This window comes from Opisthorchis viverrini, assembly GCF_000715545.1.
Source record: "Opisthorchis viverrini unplaced genomic scaffold opera_v5_188, whole genome shotgun sequence".
NCBI classification, from domain to species: Eukaryota; Metazoa; Platyhelminthes; class Trematoda; order Opisthorchiida; family Opisthorchiidae; genus Opisthorchis; species Opisthorchis viverrini.
In genome coordinates, this window is record NW_008751842.1 from 908,395 (window position 1) to 921,550 (window position 13,156).

The 13,156-nt window shown below is 42.9% G+C and overlaps 1 protein-coding gene across 1 annotated transcript in view; it reads left to right on the plus strand.

The window, feature by feature from the left end:
* The window catches only part of T265_07792 (hypothetical protein), a gene marked incomplete at both ends in the record, with an annotated part of 91,135 nt that overhangs the window by 8,521 nt on the left and 69,458 nt on the right, over positions 1-13,156 (plus strand). The window contains one exon of the mRNA XM_009173404.1: positions 5,359-5,432. Coding sequence (XP_009171668.1) covers positions 5,359-5,432 — 74 coding nt within the window. The remainder of the gene's footprint in view (positions 1-5,358; positions 5,433-13,156) is intronic.

A 13,156-nucleotide genomic window follows, 5' to 3' on the forward strand; every position in this document is an offset into this window, starting at 1 on the left:
TTACACTCCGTCAGGCTCTAGAACGATGCCACAAGTATAAACGACCCACAAATTCGGTATTCATGGATTCTTAAGGAGCGTTCAACGCAGCTGACCGATCCGTTCTCCGTGACACGGTTACTTATCAAAGAATGCTCCAGAAGTTTGTGAATATAATAAGTTCTTTGCATTCTCAAAATTCAGGGCGTGTAAGCGTATAAGGAAGTTTCTCCAAAAGCAATGTCCGACAAAATGTCGGGTCTCTCCATTCCTGATTAATTTCGTGCTCCGTGAGATAATGAGACCAACTTTGGCGGTTCTTCAAAACCCTGGTTTTCAATTAGCTGGTGATGTAAGCCTAGTCGATCTGCAGACGGCATGGTTGTCGTCTTCAAAGATCAGGAAAAGACGTAAATGTGTTTGGATTAACTAACCAAGGTCTTTTGGAATACACATAGTGTAATGCCATGCTGTTGTGCACAGTCACTGAACACGCCACTTACAGTCCTAGGACAGGCACTTGAAGTTGTGCAGGTTTTTACGTGCCTGGGAAGTTGTATTAACTCCGATCGCCGTGTGGCAGATGAGGTTGATGTTTGCAGCTCCAAGGCTCGGGTTACGTTCCCTAATGTGAGACACCTACGGTGGAAAAGCAACTGCTTTGTTATGTGGCTGAGACGCTTTCTGCGCAAGCAACTGAATTGGGATACTTTCATCTGTTCGACAACCTATGTCTCAGAATCACAATTGGTTTAGGCTGGTGTCGCCGAATCCCCAACAAGGCAACGTTTGTGCGAAAGTAAGCTTTATCGAAGAATGTGTCCAGCACCAGAAGCTGTGTTGGCTAGGCCATGCATTGTGCATGTCGAAGAGGGTGCAGTTTTCCGCATCCGATTAAGAATGGCGGAAGCAGAGAGATGGGTTAGCCTTTGACCTGGCAGAAGGGCATGAAGAGATTACGAGAAGTCTGAGTGCAGTCAGTGCAACTCGCGTGATCCCCATTGTGCCTGATTGGAAAGGCTGCAATATGTGGCTGCTAATCTATATCGATGACGTTTCTGTTTTCAGTTTCTATCCAAATGGTTCGGATGAGGATCCGAATGTGTAGGCATGTCGGAATGGCCTTGGTGGGCTAGCATTAAGTCCCTTCCCAGTCCACCTCTACACTTTTCTCCAACATAAGGCTTTCAAAAAAATCATAGTTGTACGTTCAAGATATCGAATTGTTTTTCATTATATGACATTACTTATAGGGCTTTCAGTACCGGTACAAATAGGCAAGTAATTCGTCTCACATTACTCATTTAGTAACCACGAAATTTAGGTTGAGATATACGAAGGGAAATGAATGAAATTCTGATTATATGGAGGGCTAATGCTATTTCTTTTTTGTTCCCGGAATTATGCCTTGTAAGTAGAAAAAGTAACAGTAAAATATATTATAGCAACAAATGGTTAAATGACTAGTATTGACCCTGACCACTCACTTAGCTAGCAACCGTGCCACATTAAAGAACACGCAGTGTGTAAGTTGTGTGAAAAAATTGTTTATTCCTATCTGGTTTGTCTTCCCGGCGAAGCCACTTTTTATGGCCAGTTATTTTTTCGGGAGCTGTCTCCGTTCCACCAATGAATCTGACCGCGTCTGTATTTATAGTATACTCTACTGCGTGAGAACAAGTCTTTGAGATAGGTGCCGGGTCGCCCAACCGACGTCGTTTGCGGAATATTCTCAAACAAATGGATATATTACCATGAAAGTCTTGGGCCTGCACCTTATCTTTGACGTTCGTGCTGAGCATTGATCACTAGCGAAGAAAATCCTCGATTGAGCGGCGTCGAAAGTTCTCCTTACTGAGGAATGCCGCTTCCACTTCTTTGTTTTTGGAGAGTTCTGGCTTCTTAAGAGTGGCTTGACGTATATGGACAGCTCGGGGAACGAGTAAGTGAAAGAATACCTTGGATATTTTATCTCCAACTTTTTCGAGTATGCAGTTTCTATCAGGGTTCTTGATATATGCAATGTCATCTGCATAGATCTTAAGAACTCTTTGCTAGGAACTTGACAAGGCTTCTTTTGTAATTCATGTCTACAATGTTGTGCAATTGAGTGGCTACAAGCATCTGAAAACCAGGCGTAATTGAGCAGTTTCCTAATAATAAACAACTGCCTTCAGGTATAAAATAGCTTTAGAGCATGATGCTCCAGACTCTAACTTTGAGGGAACAATGTCGCAATCTCATGAACCGAAAGGAAACAAGCTAGTGGAATTGTGCTGAGTCATACAACGCAGGTTATTTACAAGAGACAGCTAAATAGCCATCCATAGGACAGCTTACTAAAACGGTAGTGATCCTGATACTTTAATTCAAGCCTAAATAACGACAGAACCAACTTTGGGGGATTACTGGAGATGTCTTAGCAATCCTATAAGTGATTTAGCTAACTCTTGTGAGTTATGGAAGCAATTCAAAGAAGTCGAGCTTTGGGTTCAGTTTCCTGACAATCACTTTGTCCGAGTTCAGAATGGCTCATCAGTGAGTGTACAACTTGTATGTGGTCAGTCAGTAGTCTGCGTCATTAAATATGTCGTCTGAAGGATTTTCTGAATCGCTCACTGCCTAGTGACCAGATTTTTGTATCTACTCAGTTCCTCTGTGCATCTATGCACTGAAGGACTATGATCGACTTGCTCTTGTTTGCAGTTCATTACACTAGCATTTTCTGTGGAAAACATCCACAAAATCAGCCTTTATTTGACCTGACAGACATGCGATCCGGTCAAATTATTCGCATTTCTGGAGCGTCATTATGGGGGATTTTCTGGCACGTGACTTCCGTAATGCACCTCGGCCAAACTTTCGGTTCGGCTCCAATGGGTATAAGAGGCATCCTGTCAAAGAGTAGAGTACACAAGAGACATTTCCAGCCAGAGGAATATGGAAGTATTCCTTTTCTCTAAAGAGACCTTCAATCTCCATGCACTTTATATAAAAAGTTGTCTTGTCTTTCCCCCAACGAAACGAAAGGCTACTAACTGGATAACCTATAAGAAAACAACACAAAAACGAGGCGTTTCATAGGTGTGGTGATTGCCTTTGGCCATATAATTTAGAAATTTGAATTAAAGTATCGGTGGTTTCTGAGGTGCTCCAAATTGCCTAAACTAGCCTTTATATTGTAAAGGACTTCATCCAGCTTGAGTTGCTTCTTTCTGATATCATTCATCTGACAACTTTTATGCGCAACTTTTCGGTCCTGTATATTAACGTAGACAGGAGTGGCACACACCAATGCAGCAGTGGTGGACACCGAAGCGTAATATTTCAACAATCATGTCACTTTTTTGGTCGTATTCAGCTTTGGCATGAAAAAAATGCCACGAAACCTCTATGGATAACTCCTCAATAAAGCGTGGAAGAAAGAGAGCAAGCGGGAACTTAGTAGAAGTATCTTAATATTTCTTTTTGAAACGGGCCGTATTGAAGTAAACTTATCTAAATGTCCTGTCGGAGTAACATTTTTTGGCCCGCTTCTTTTGCAAGCCTCACCATACACTAATACAGTGTACAAAAACCGGCCTAGCCCTGGAAATGATTGCGTTCCACTTCACATGATGTACCTTGTTAGTTTCACCTGGGGATGCACGAAGATCCCTCAGCTTTGTGACTTTGGCTACCTTTTCTGTACCCATACCTATGCCTCGAGGAACTTTCACTTGTGAGCTTACGAGAGGATAAACCAATTTTACTTTGCAAGACGATGGTCGGTCATGTTTAATACATGTCCAAACCACCTATATACGGTTAGCCGTATTTGCTGCTTTGACCAACCTGTATCAGAGTTCTACTACGCTACGAAAGCACTCCTACCCACACTTTTGAATACCGTATAATTGTCACACTTCAAGACAGATTTTTCTTATATCCCACTATAGCATCAAAGTCTAACTTAAATGCAGAACTTGGAGAGGAGATTGAAGCTTGTTTTGAAAGATGTTGTCAACGTGACTTTGAAACGACGTTAGTCTAAATTGAAGGCCAATTCTCGAGTGGCAACTATTTCACTTGCAACCTTGACTGAACTGCTAGGATGTTGCAGCATTTTTCAATAGTCTATGTCGATCTGAGTTTATAACGGCGCCTCACCTGCAGCGGAACTGGATGTGAACGAGGATTTCGGAAATTGCTCTAGCAAACTTTATCAGGACGTGCTACAAGCCACAATGGAAAATAAGAAACGCTGATCGGGCATTGAGTAACTCAATGAGTCTGATTTGAAGCCATATCATTAAAGTTAAATTTTATATTTGAGCCATTCTGTGAGGTGTAATATATCTATTTTGAGGGAAAAATTCAGCAAAACAATTGAACGTTTGGCTTGGAAATAAAATCCTTCCTGGAAGTTTTCGTAATTACTTTGTACAGTTTGCTTAAGACTTTATATGCCATCTTTGGTCCCGAAACACTATCCATGAAGACATTCCATTCCGGGAGAGGCCACAGAGCCTCTTCACCTGTGGTGGCTCTCATAGGTCACTACATTCTGTGAGCCTTCTTAGATCAGAAATGTAGAAGTTTGATTCCCGCCGACGAGCCTTCTTAGATTAGAAAGGTGAAAGTTTGATTCCCGCCGACGAGTTTCAAACGACAATCGAAATTCTGTTATGAATCTTGTGTCATTATACGACATCACAATCCATCACCTACTGTCATAGTGATTAGTGTGGATATTTTGTATTGAATGGATGTGACGAACAGTCGTGCAGCATGTAATCCTATACACTTTAGCGTGTTGAAACGAAATTTTTGGTGGCCGGAAATATTATGACGTGAACAGTAAGACCTGGGTCAGGTTGTCACACTAGGAGTGACGTATGACATTAGGAAACTATTCCGAATCATAGTGCGGCAAATCAACGGAAGGCTGCATACATGAATGAGCGAATGGGGCGTTCATAATCCACGCAGTGATTCTGCCATGGTAAGATCATTGCAGTCTCAGTGAACAAAGCCGTTTTTTCCCCTGATGACCACTGCCTGTATACAGCGAAGGATACTGGGTCGTTTCTGACCCCTGATAACTCCAAATCCATTGGTCTAAAAAACGTGTACAACTCTAAACTCATTACTTTAAACCAAAGGATCTGAAAACTTTCACTATCACCCCCGTGCCCCTTTCTGATTTTGATCACCCGAACCACACGTTTTCGTCCTAATTATACATGTTTTCTTAACGCGCTGCAGTACACTCACTTTCGTGCAGCTAAACTCACAAAATATCCACTCAGTTGTAGTGATAGTGGTTGGTGAAATCGGATGCTAATTTTGGCAATCCTACCAGAATATAAATAGTTCTTTATCCGATTCTCCCGTTAGATATCTAAAAGTGGAATCCGGTCTCAAAAAAACCGAACGTCATGGAGCCTATGATTCTCATCGAGACGCACCAGGTGAGAGAATCGGGCATGAGACGATTTGACTGATCGTTTCCGGCCTTTGACCGTGGGATCACTCGCTCCCCATCTAGGTTGGAGATTTCTGAGTCTTTGCCTAGTTGCCGATTTATTCAACCCACCTGGACACTGGCGACAAGTCAATGTAAGTAGCCATCGACGCCTGCAAAGGGTCTGATGACAATCAGGCCACAGATTGAGGAGTATTATGCAGGTATGAATATCATGACCATTTTGCCGATTCAGGAAAGAAAGGTTCTGGTAAAAAAGGTTCTGGTAAGAAAGGCCTTAACCAACTGAGTTGTTCGTTACTCTAGCTATCCGGTAAGACTCCAGCAAGTGGTTTGGTTATTAGATCAGACATCTGGTTGGGATAATCACCCTGGTGACAGACCATCTCATAGAGGTGACCGTTTTGGTGACGCATGAGGGTGGACTAACTTTAAAGGTAATGTACACGCGATATTTAACCTAAAATTGTCATAGACCGGTAAAAAACGAGACCATTTGTTTAATCGTCCAAAAATCAAACTAATGGGGTTTCACTCAAGAATCAGTTTGGGTAAGTCACTTTCAGGAGTTTGCCATTTACTCAACCCTTCAAAAACTGTCTCCTTAGTGAACTTTAGCCACACAAGAGAAGGGAAGTGGTGCACCCGGACAGGAAAGGTTACCTACTTCTGCCAACCTCAGACATCGTCCACCGATGCCTCAGCCTGGCAGTGGTTGGCTGAACGCGCCAACCTCAGACATCGTCCACCGATGCCTTGTTAGCCTGGCAGTGGTTGGCTGAACGTGGTGAGCTTACATAGAAGTGATGGGCGAGTCATTGAAAATGGCAGTCGCCATGGCAACAAACACGATCTGTCAGTTTGGGTGGTTGGAGCATGTGCTGCGTACGTCCGTCCTGTCACAAAGTACTGCTTTTCACTTCACACTTGCTGAGAAAGTTTCCTCAGGGAATATGATGTGATTTGACAACTCAAAATGATCTTGCTGAGAAAGTTTCCTCAGGGAATATGTGATTTGACAACTCAAAATGACAGTGGAGACTGCTTAACTGTGTGCTCTGGGATCTTCTGGCCTTTCTGACTTGGATCCAGGTGGCGGATGTCTGGAAACCCTGGAAACTTATCCCGATTTTTAACAGGAGTGCTTATTTAAAATATCTCTCGTTGTGCCCTTGGCTTGTGTTGGGTATGGTTAGCCACAAATACCGGGTCATTCCCGTCAGCATGACGCTTAGATATTTTTCGGGGTCATGTACACTATGTTTTTTGACTATTTTACCTGAGAATAATAGTTTCTCCATCCGTATTTTCCCACTTACTATCCTTCTTTTTCTCCTTAGTAGAATAATATTTCCACGTTCAGGTTGATACCAGTTTTTAGTACAGGTATAGTATAGTATAGTAGTATAGCTACGAGCCCACCATAATTCCTGAGACACTAGGAGATGACGATATTGAATCATATAAATTTGATACAGAATCGGAATTTGTAGTATACGGTTCGCTTGCGTATATCTTCCAGGAAGGCATTCGATGCTCCTCCTCCGTACTTTTGTGAGGTCTACAGAGAGCACAAGTAAAAATTGAAACCAATCGGGTCGTCGGAAGCTGCGCTAGAACTAGCACAACTCATGCACAACTGTACATAGGGCATGGAAAGTGTTAAGAATGTCACATTCGTAGCCCTTCCCCAAGAATAATGTCTAACTTCATGAACTCACGGCTGCCCATGCGTGTGTATCACCATGTCACAAAAAGTGCAGAATCGCTGGGACACGTGAAATGGCTTTGAATTTTTGTCAGAAATACGTAGACGCTGGCGGACTGGCCACAGCACGTCAAAACCAACGTTGACGTTGTTAGTGGCTAGTGAATGGCAGAGCAATTCGTGAGTGTACCCATGTAGCAGATAGTACTTTATACCCATCAGCCACTAAGTTTATTGGCGGACGTCTAAAAATGCCCGAACCGTTTTGGATACGTTCTGGTTTTTTATGTGGCTGGAAAGTGAATTAAAAGTTCTCGATGAGCATCAAGGCTCATGGCGTCCCGAAAATGTTAGAGCAATAAAACGAGCACTTTGGACGGTGAGATTTGTGGAAAAATAGTACTTTTCTTGAAGCTTCTAGATAGAACAATTTTTAAACACCATCAAAATCTGTAGCATGATGCAAAAACATTTGCTTTTCCAGCACAAACTTCAACGCTTCGTTTGGTCACTTGACCAGTTATCCATGACTGGGCAGAATAGCACCCAAATACTACTATCATACCTAGATTTCCTCTACAAGTATATTTCTTTCTTTTGAACGAGCTCACTGGTCACTTCAGTATTAATCGGATTTTAAAAATTCGGTAAATAGGGAACATCCAGGACAGTCAGTTGAGAAGACATTTGCCTGTCAAATTGTTGTTCGTCAAACCAGATACTAATTTCCGTAAGATAGGTTGTACCATAAGCCTTAGTCCATTTACAAAACATCAACCGTATGGCAATGATCCACCGTGCGATGTGCGAATGCGACTTCCACGGTTTGTAATGTTTCAGTTATGTCTTATGGGAAGGCGTTTTTACCGCCCCTCTAGCTTGTTATCCTAAGTCAATGAGACGAGGAATTCTATGGATTATTACGCGATTGCTGTCTGGTTAATTTCCCTCTGTATCTCCCATAGTTTATACTGCATACATCCGTACTTGCTCCTTAGGTGTCACAGAGTAATCAGTACCAGATCCGAATGTTAAACTCTAATTTTTCACATCGCCGGTATAGAAATTGTTCGTTCAACGCCTGTTTTTTAGAATAAAGTGATAGATTGAGACCAAGTGGACCACAGTTGTTGTAAGAAATACATTAACTAGCCATTAGAATACCTGCACCGTTTTCGATAAAAATGGGGCCAAGTATATTGTGCGCTGTAGGTAGGCTGATCGATTGAAGAAAAAACAACGATGATTGCAGAGATTTCTAAAGTTTCGAGCACCGTGAGTGACCCTCCTCATGAACTTACCCTTTCCATAGTATGCAAGATGTAAATACTCTCACATATCGAAAAGGGGACAGTTAGATTTGCCTGATTGACAGTACTTACGATCTCGATGAAAAAAGCCGTGAGTGACCCTCCTCATGAACTTACCCCTTCCATAGTACGCAAGATGTAAAGCATTATATTGAATGATATAACGCTGTAAATACTCTCACATATCAAAAAGGGGACAGTTAGATTTACCTGATTGACAGTACTTACGATCTCAATGAAAAAAATTAAACAGAGGACCAAAAAGCACGCGAACTTAGTATTCTGGCATCTGCTGGAAAAATCAGCGAAGCGCAGCCGACGCTGAATTTGTCAAAATCTAGTCCTATCATATCACACACGAATACAGGCTAGAAAAAATAACTGAAATAGAGCAAAAGCATTCGGGTTTTTCAATACACGGACCCGCAGAACGGTTATAGATAATTCATTCGGATTTGTTACTCAACATACTGCTAAATACGAATTTCTGTTAAACGTTTTAGGACGTTTTGCGCGTTTTTAGGATATGAAAACTAGACCTACCGTATTTGCTAACCAGATCGAACCAGTTATTAATCACTGCTTCTGAGCGGGCAGGCAAGTAGTGTTCGAATCGTGTGGCATACAAATTGGTTTTGCCGGTGTCTGTCGACTGAATTCCGTAATCTTTGGGAAAGGAGGTGACATTATCTTGAACAAGGGACGACGCATGAAAGGCACCCGTGGCAGATTCCATCCGGGATTGGAGCAGCCTAGTCCATGTTGTTTCTGTTGAGCGACCTGCTGTTATCCTCACCTCAGTTCCGCGTGAACTACCTGAGGTCGCAGTTAGCTCACACTGCAGAAAATTTTGACCACATTCTCTCGATGATTGGATCTGACGTAACTTTGTACAATACGGGTCCAGCAATGAGCTAAACTTGTTGGAACCCTCAGACTGTGCACAATGGTTTCGATCTGCATCGTGCTTCGGTTTCCGAAGAAGCGCATCTATGGAGAAACTCAAGGCGTATGCCGTGGTTTGGTTATTCTCAGCCATTGTGACTTTTTATTCAGCTGCTTCAGAGATATACATTGCATAGGTAACACCAGTTTTATGGTTGATGACTGTTCGCAGCTTGGGCGGTATTGCATTGTCTACAACATTTGGTCTGAAGTTGCAAAAACTTGAGCCCATTTCCATTTCAAGTGTACGTCCATACATTTATTCCCCCGATGGCTTCATCGAACACTAACTCCTTCGGATGCGTCTGACCAAAAAGGAGAGCATACGGTCGCTATTCTGCCGCAATCGCAGTGGGTGAATAGCCACCAATCACGATGTGGGAATGTACCATAGGATTTTCTCACCCCCTCTAACGGTTTGTCACAGCCGTTTGTAGCGCATTCGTTTCGTGACACTGGTGAGGCATGAGTGTGGGATGTGGAAATTGTGTGCATCAGTGTGTGGCTACCTGCAGATGTGTCAGGCTACGGTGCACACCGTCTAACTCAGTCCTTCCTATGTAATGGGACGTATGAAAATGCACAGCGTCCCAGGAAAGAACAGAATTATTTTGTCAGTCATCGCAAATAAATCGGAAGATTCATCGCAGATCACAGCTGAAAAGCAACTACTAATAACGCCTTATCTGGCCAGCGAGAGTGAGGCTGGGACGGGATAACGTGTCATGGACAACCAAATATCGACAGTTTATACGGGAGTTATTTTCTGCTGCTATTACAGCAAGCCTCCCAACAGAACTGTATGTAGTTGTAGTTATAGGGAATTATGAAGGTGGTAGAAGGGAAACAGAGCATGGCATGGAGAGGACAAACTGGTGCTAAGTAGCGCATTGTAATTGTCGAAAAATGCTATACACTGACCTGGTAAAATTTAGCATCCACGTCCCTCGCACTGAAACAGCCAAGAATCTGTTCCAGTATGGTTATTCTCGTTAGTTTACAAAAAAACGGGAGCGGCGAATCATGCAGTCCTATCAGCCACGAGTTTTTAACTTCGTCAATCTGATATTCGACGAGAGTGCGTTACTGCAACGCACCCACAGTACAGTGGACGTGCTCGCACATGGTTGGAATATCTGGATTTATGCCTCATTACCAGAAAAATTAGCGTCTCATTTACAGTTGTGGAAAACTGAACTTTAGGGGCAGAGAACAACAATTCCCTCTTGTGCAGCAATTTCAGTCACCCATATAAAATTATTTGCTCTAAAAAACTGAACTTTAGGGGTAGAGAACAACAATTCCCTCTTGTGCAGCAATTTCAGTCACCCATATAAAATTATTTGGTCTCCTCTAAAAAAGTTGTTCTCTCTGGGCTGAACTACCATTTTACTTCCACTCAAGTACTAGACAACGAATTCACCAACTCACTCTTTTTGATCCTGTAACACGTAGTATAACCAACAGATACGGGAGGCCAGTCATAAATATGCAATCTTCCGCTCCCCAGACGAGTGTTCTACCACCCACACACGCCTTATCTATCCTCTTGACCTGCTCACATAAGTAGTCACGCATGGATCCACAATGAAGACAGCTGTATCTTACTACATTAAGACATTGGACAATTATGTTTTTGTCAATTGTTACATCGAGCAACCTATATCATACTGTATAAACCTACAACGTTTCCAATGCGCATGACATTCTTCATAATCACAGTTAAACAAACAATGGCACACACGTGTAATAACAAACCATTAAACTCTGGTCTTCACACCCATCCACTGGCATCCGACCAAAAATCATGCTACTTGTCAAACTGTTAACCGAGCAGCGGGATACGGGCTTGGTGAACACTCCTATGTGTACGCCTGAGGGTGTGTCTGGTTGCACAAACCAAACCAGGCCAAACCGAACTGACCAACTGACCGTGTTGTTATTTCGTTGGTGCCATTTTTCTAACGTCCATGGCAGTGGTGGTAGTGGCTGTTGTCGTTGTTGTTGAAAGAGACATATCACTTCCAATTAGGTCTAATTGGCGCACTAATTCATTATCCATGTCCAGCTGCCTTTGGTTGTTGGGTGTGTGGCGCCAGTGAAATTAAATGTTGCACAGACGGGTGGACGGGTCAGCTATGGCACTGACGTGCACAGCCAAACGCATACAAGCGTATCCACACAGCAGTTTGCCTTACACATAGACGAGTAAGTCGAGTTTTGAACGAAGCGTTTTCTCATCGCTAGTTAGGACCTCAACGGTAGGGATGGCACCTAAATCGGAATACGACAGAGTGAAAGCGGTCAGGTCAGACTGACCGGTGTCAACACAGTTGGAATTCTAGTTTGTGGCTACCGGCTGTTGCAATCACCTCTCCCTCCTCACCCAACCCCATCCGTCACGACGGTTGTCCATGTTTCTCCACTTGGGCGAGAGGAGACGAAGATCAAAAAGCGCGGACTTGTCGGTTACTGTGACGACTTGTGCTTGCCAGTAGGATAGCGGTAAATGCACATACACATACGCAAACAGTAACAACATGACTTGGCGCCAAGTTACTGTCCGAGAACGAACTGGTTCATTTGACTGCGGTGTGCCACCCACATCAACTAAATTTGCTGGCGATATCGGGCGCCGCCTGTTTAAAGTAAAGCAACCGGACTGGTCGACCCAGCACGTTTGTGGTTTTTGCATCGCACAACAAAGTTTTGGGGGACTGCGAAATACTTCTGTCTGTACAGCGCGACGTACAGAAGTTACAGTTGATTTGCGGCATCCCAAAGACAAAAACGTTTTTCGCAGATTTCACAACAAGCAAAAAACTTTCGATTTTGTGGTTCTAATAAACTGACAGTATTTTTCTGTGTTTTGACTTGCAAAGTTCACCCCGACTCATAATTATGGGGATGCGAGTTTTTCTCCCCCTCTCCAAAAAATTTAGATCCTACAGCCAGAGGGGACACTATCTAATGTGCTTGCATACGTGTACAAATTCTGACAACTTCTCACTACTAACAAAATAAACAGGCAATGGAAAATTGCCGTCTCATAATTAATGATCTGTTAAAGTTCAAGTAATAAAATAAACTCATTTGCAAACCGGTAACAAGGGGACTCAGCTGAATCCAAACTGAATCTTTCCTCTCTCCTTCAAAAGAATGTGCTGCACAAAGGCCGTCCCGGTACGATATTCGGGATCTCGCGATACAGGGCTGACAGAGGATACCGTGCAACTTCCAAGTTTGCACAAAATATACATGTAGTTTCGTGATTCTTTTTAATGTCAGTCAATTCCAACGGATCATGGTTGAATTCCGATTCGGAAGATGGTCAGAGCACTTCGTTCTCTTCCACACGAATCGCACTAATGGTCTCTTATATTGCGCGTGCCGACGTGCCCAAGTTTTCGTGAGATTCACGAACACTTTGAAGACCCGTTCATATAAGACGGAGATGAATAGCGCAACCGCACAAACAACCCCAGAATCCACCTCTGGTTTGGAAGGGAAGATTTTACTAGCCTGCTGATTGAAATCATAATGTAGAATGAAGTATAAAGGTTTACTATGCAGCGAGATGTATAATTGACATGGTTAACTAATACATGGGTCAACATCTCTAACATCTTACATGTGAGGTGCAACTAAACGGTTTAACAATACGACCAACAGAATACAAGTAACGCATCGAAAATTCACGCGGCCAGATGACCAAGTAAATAGGTACGGATATTTACCCCCCCCCCC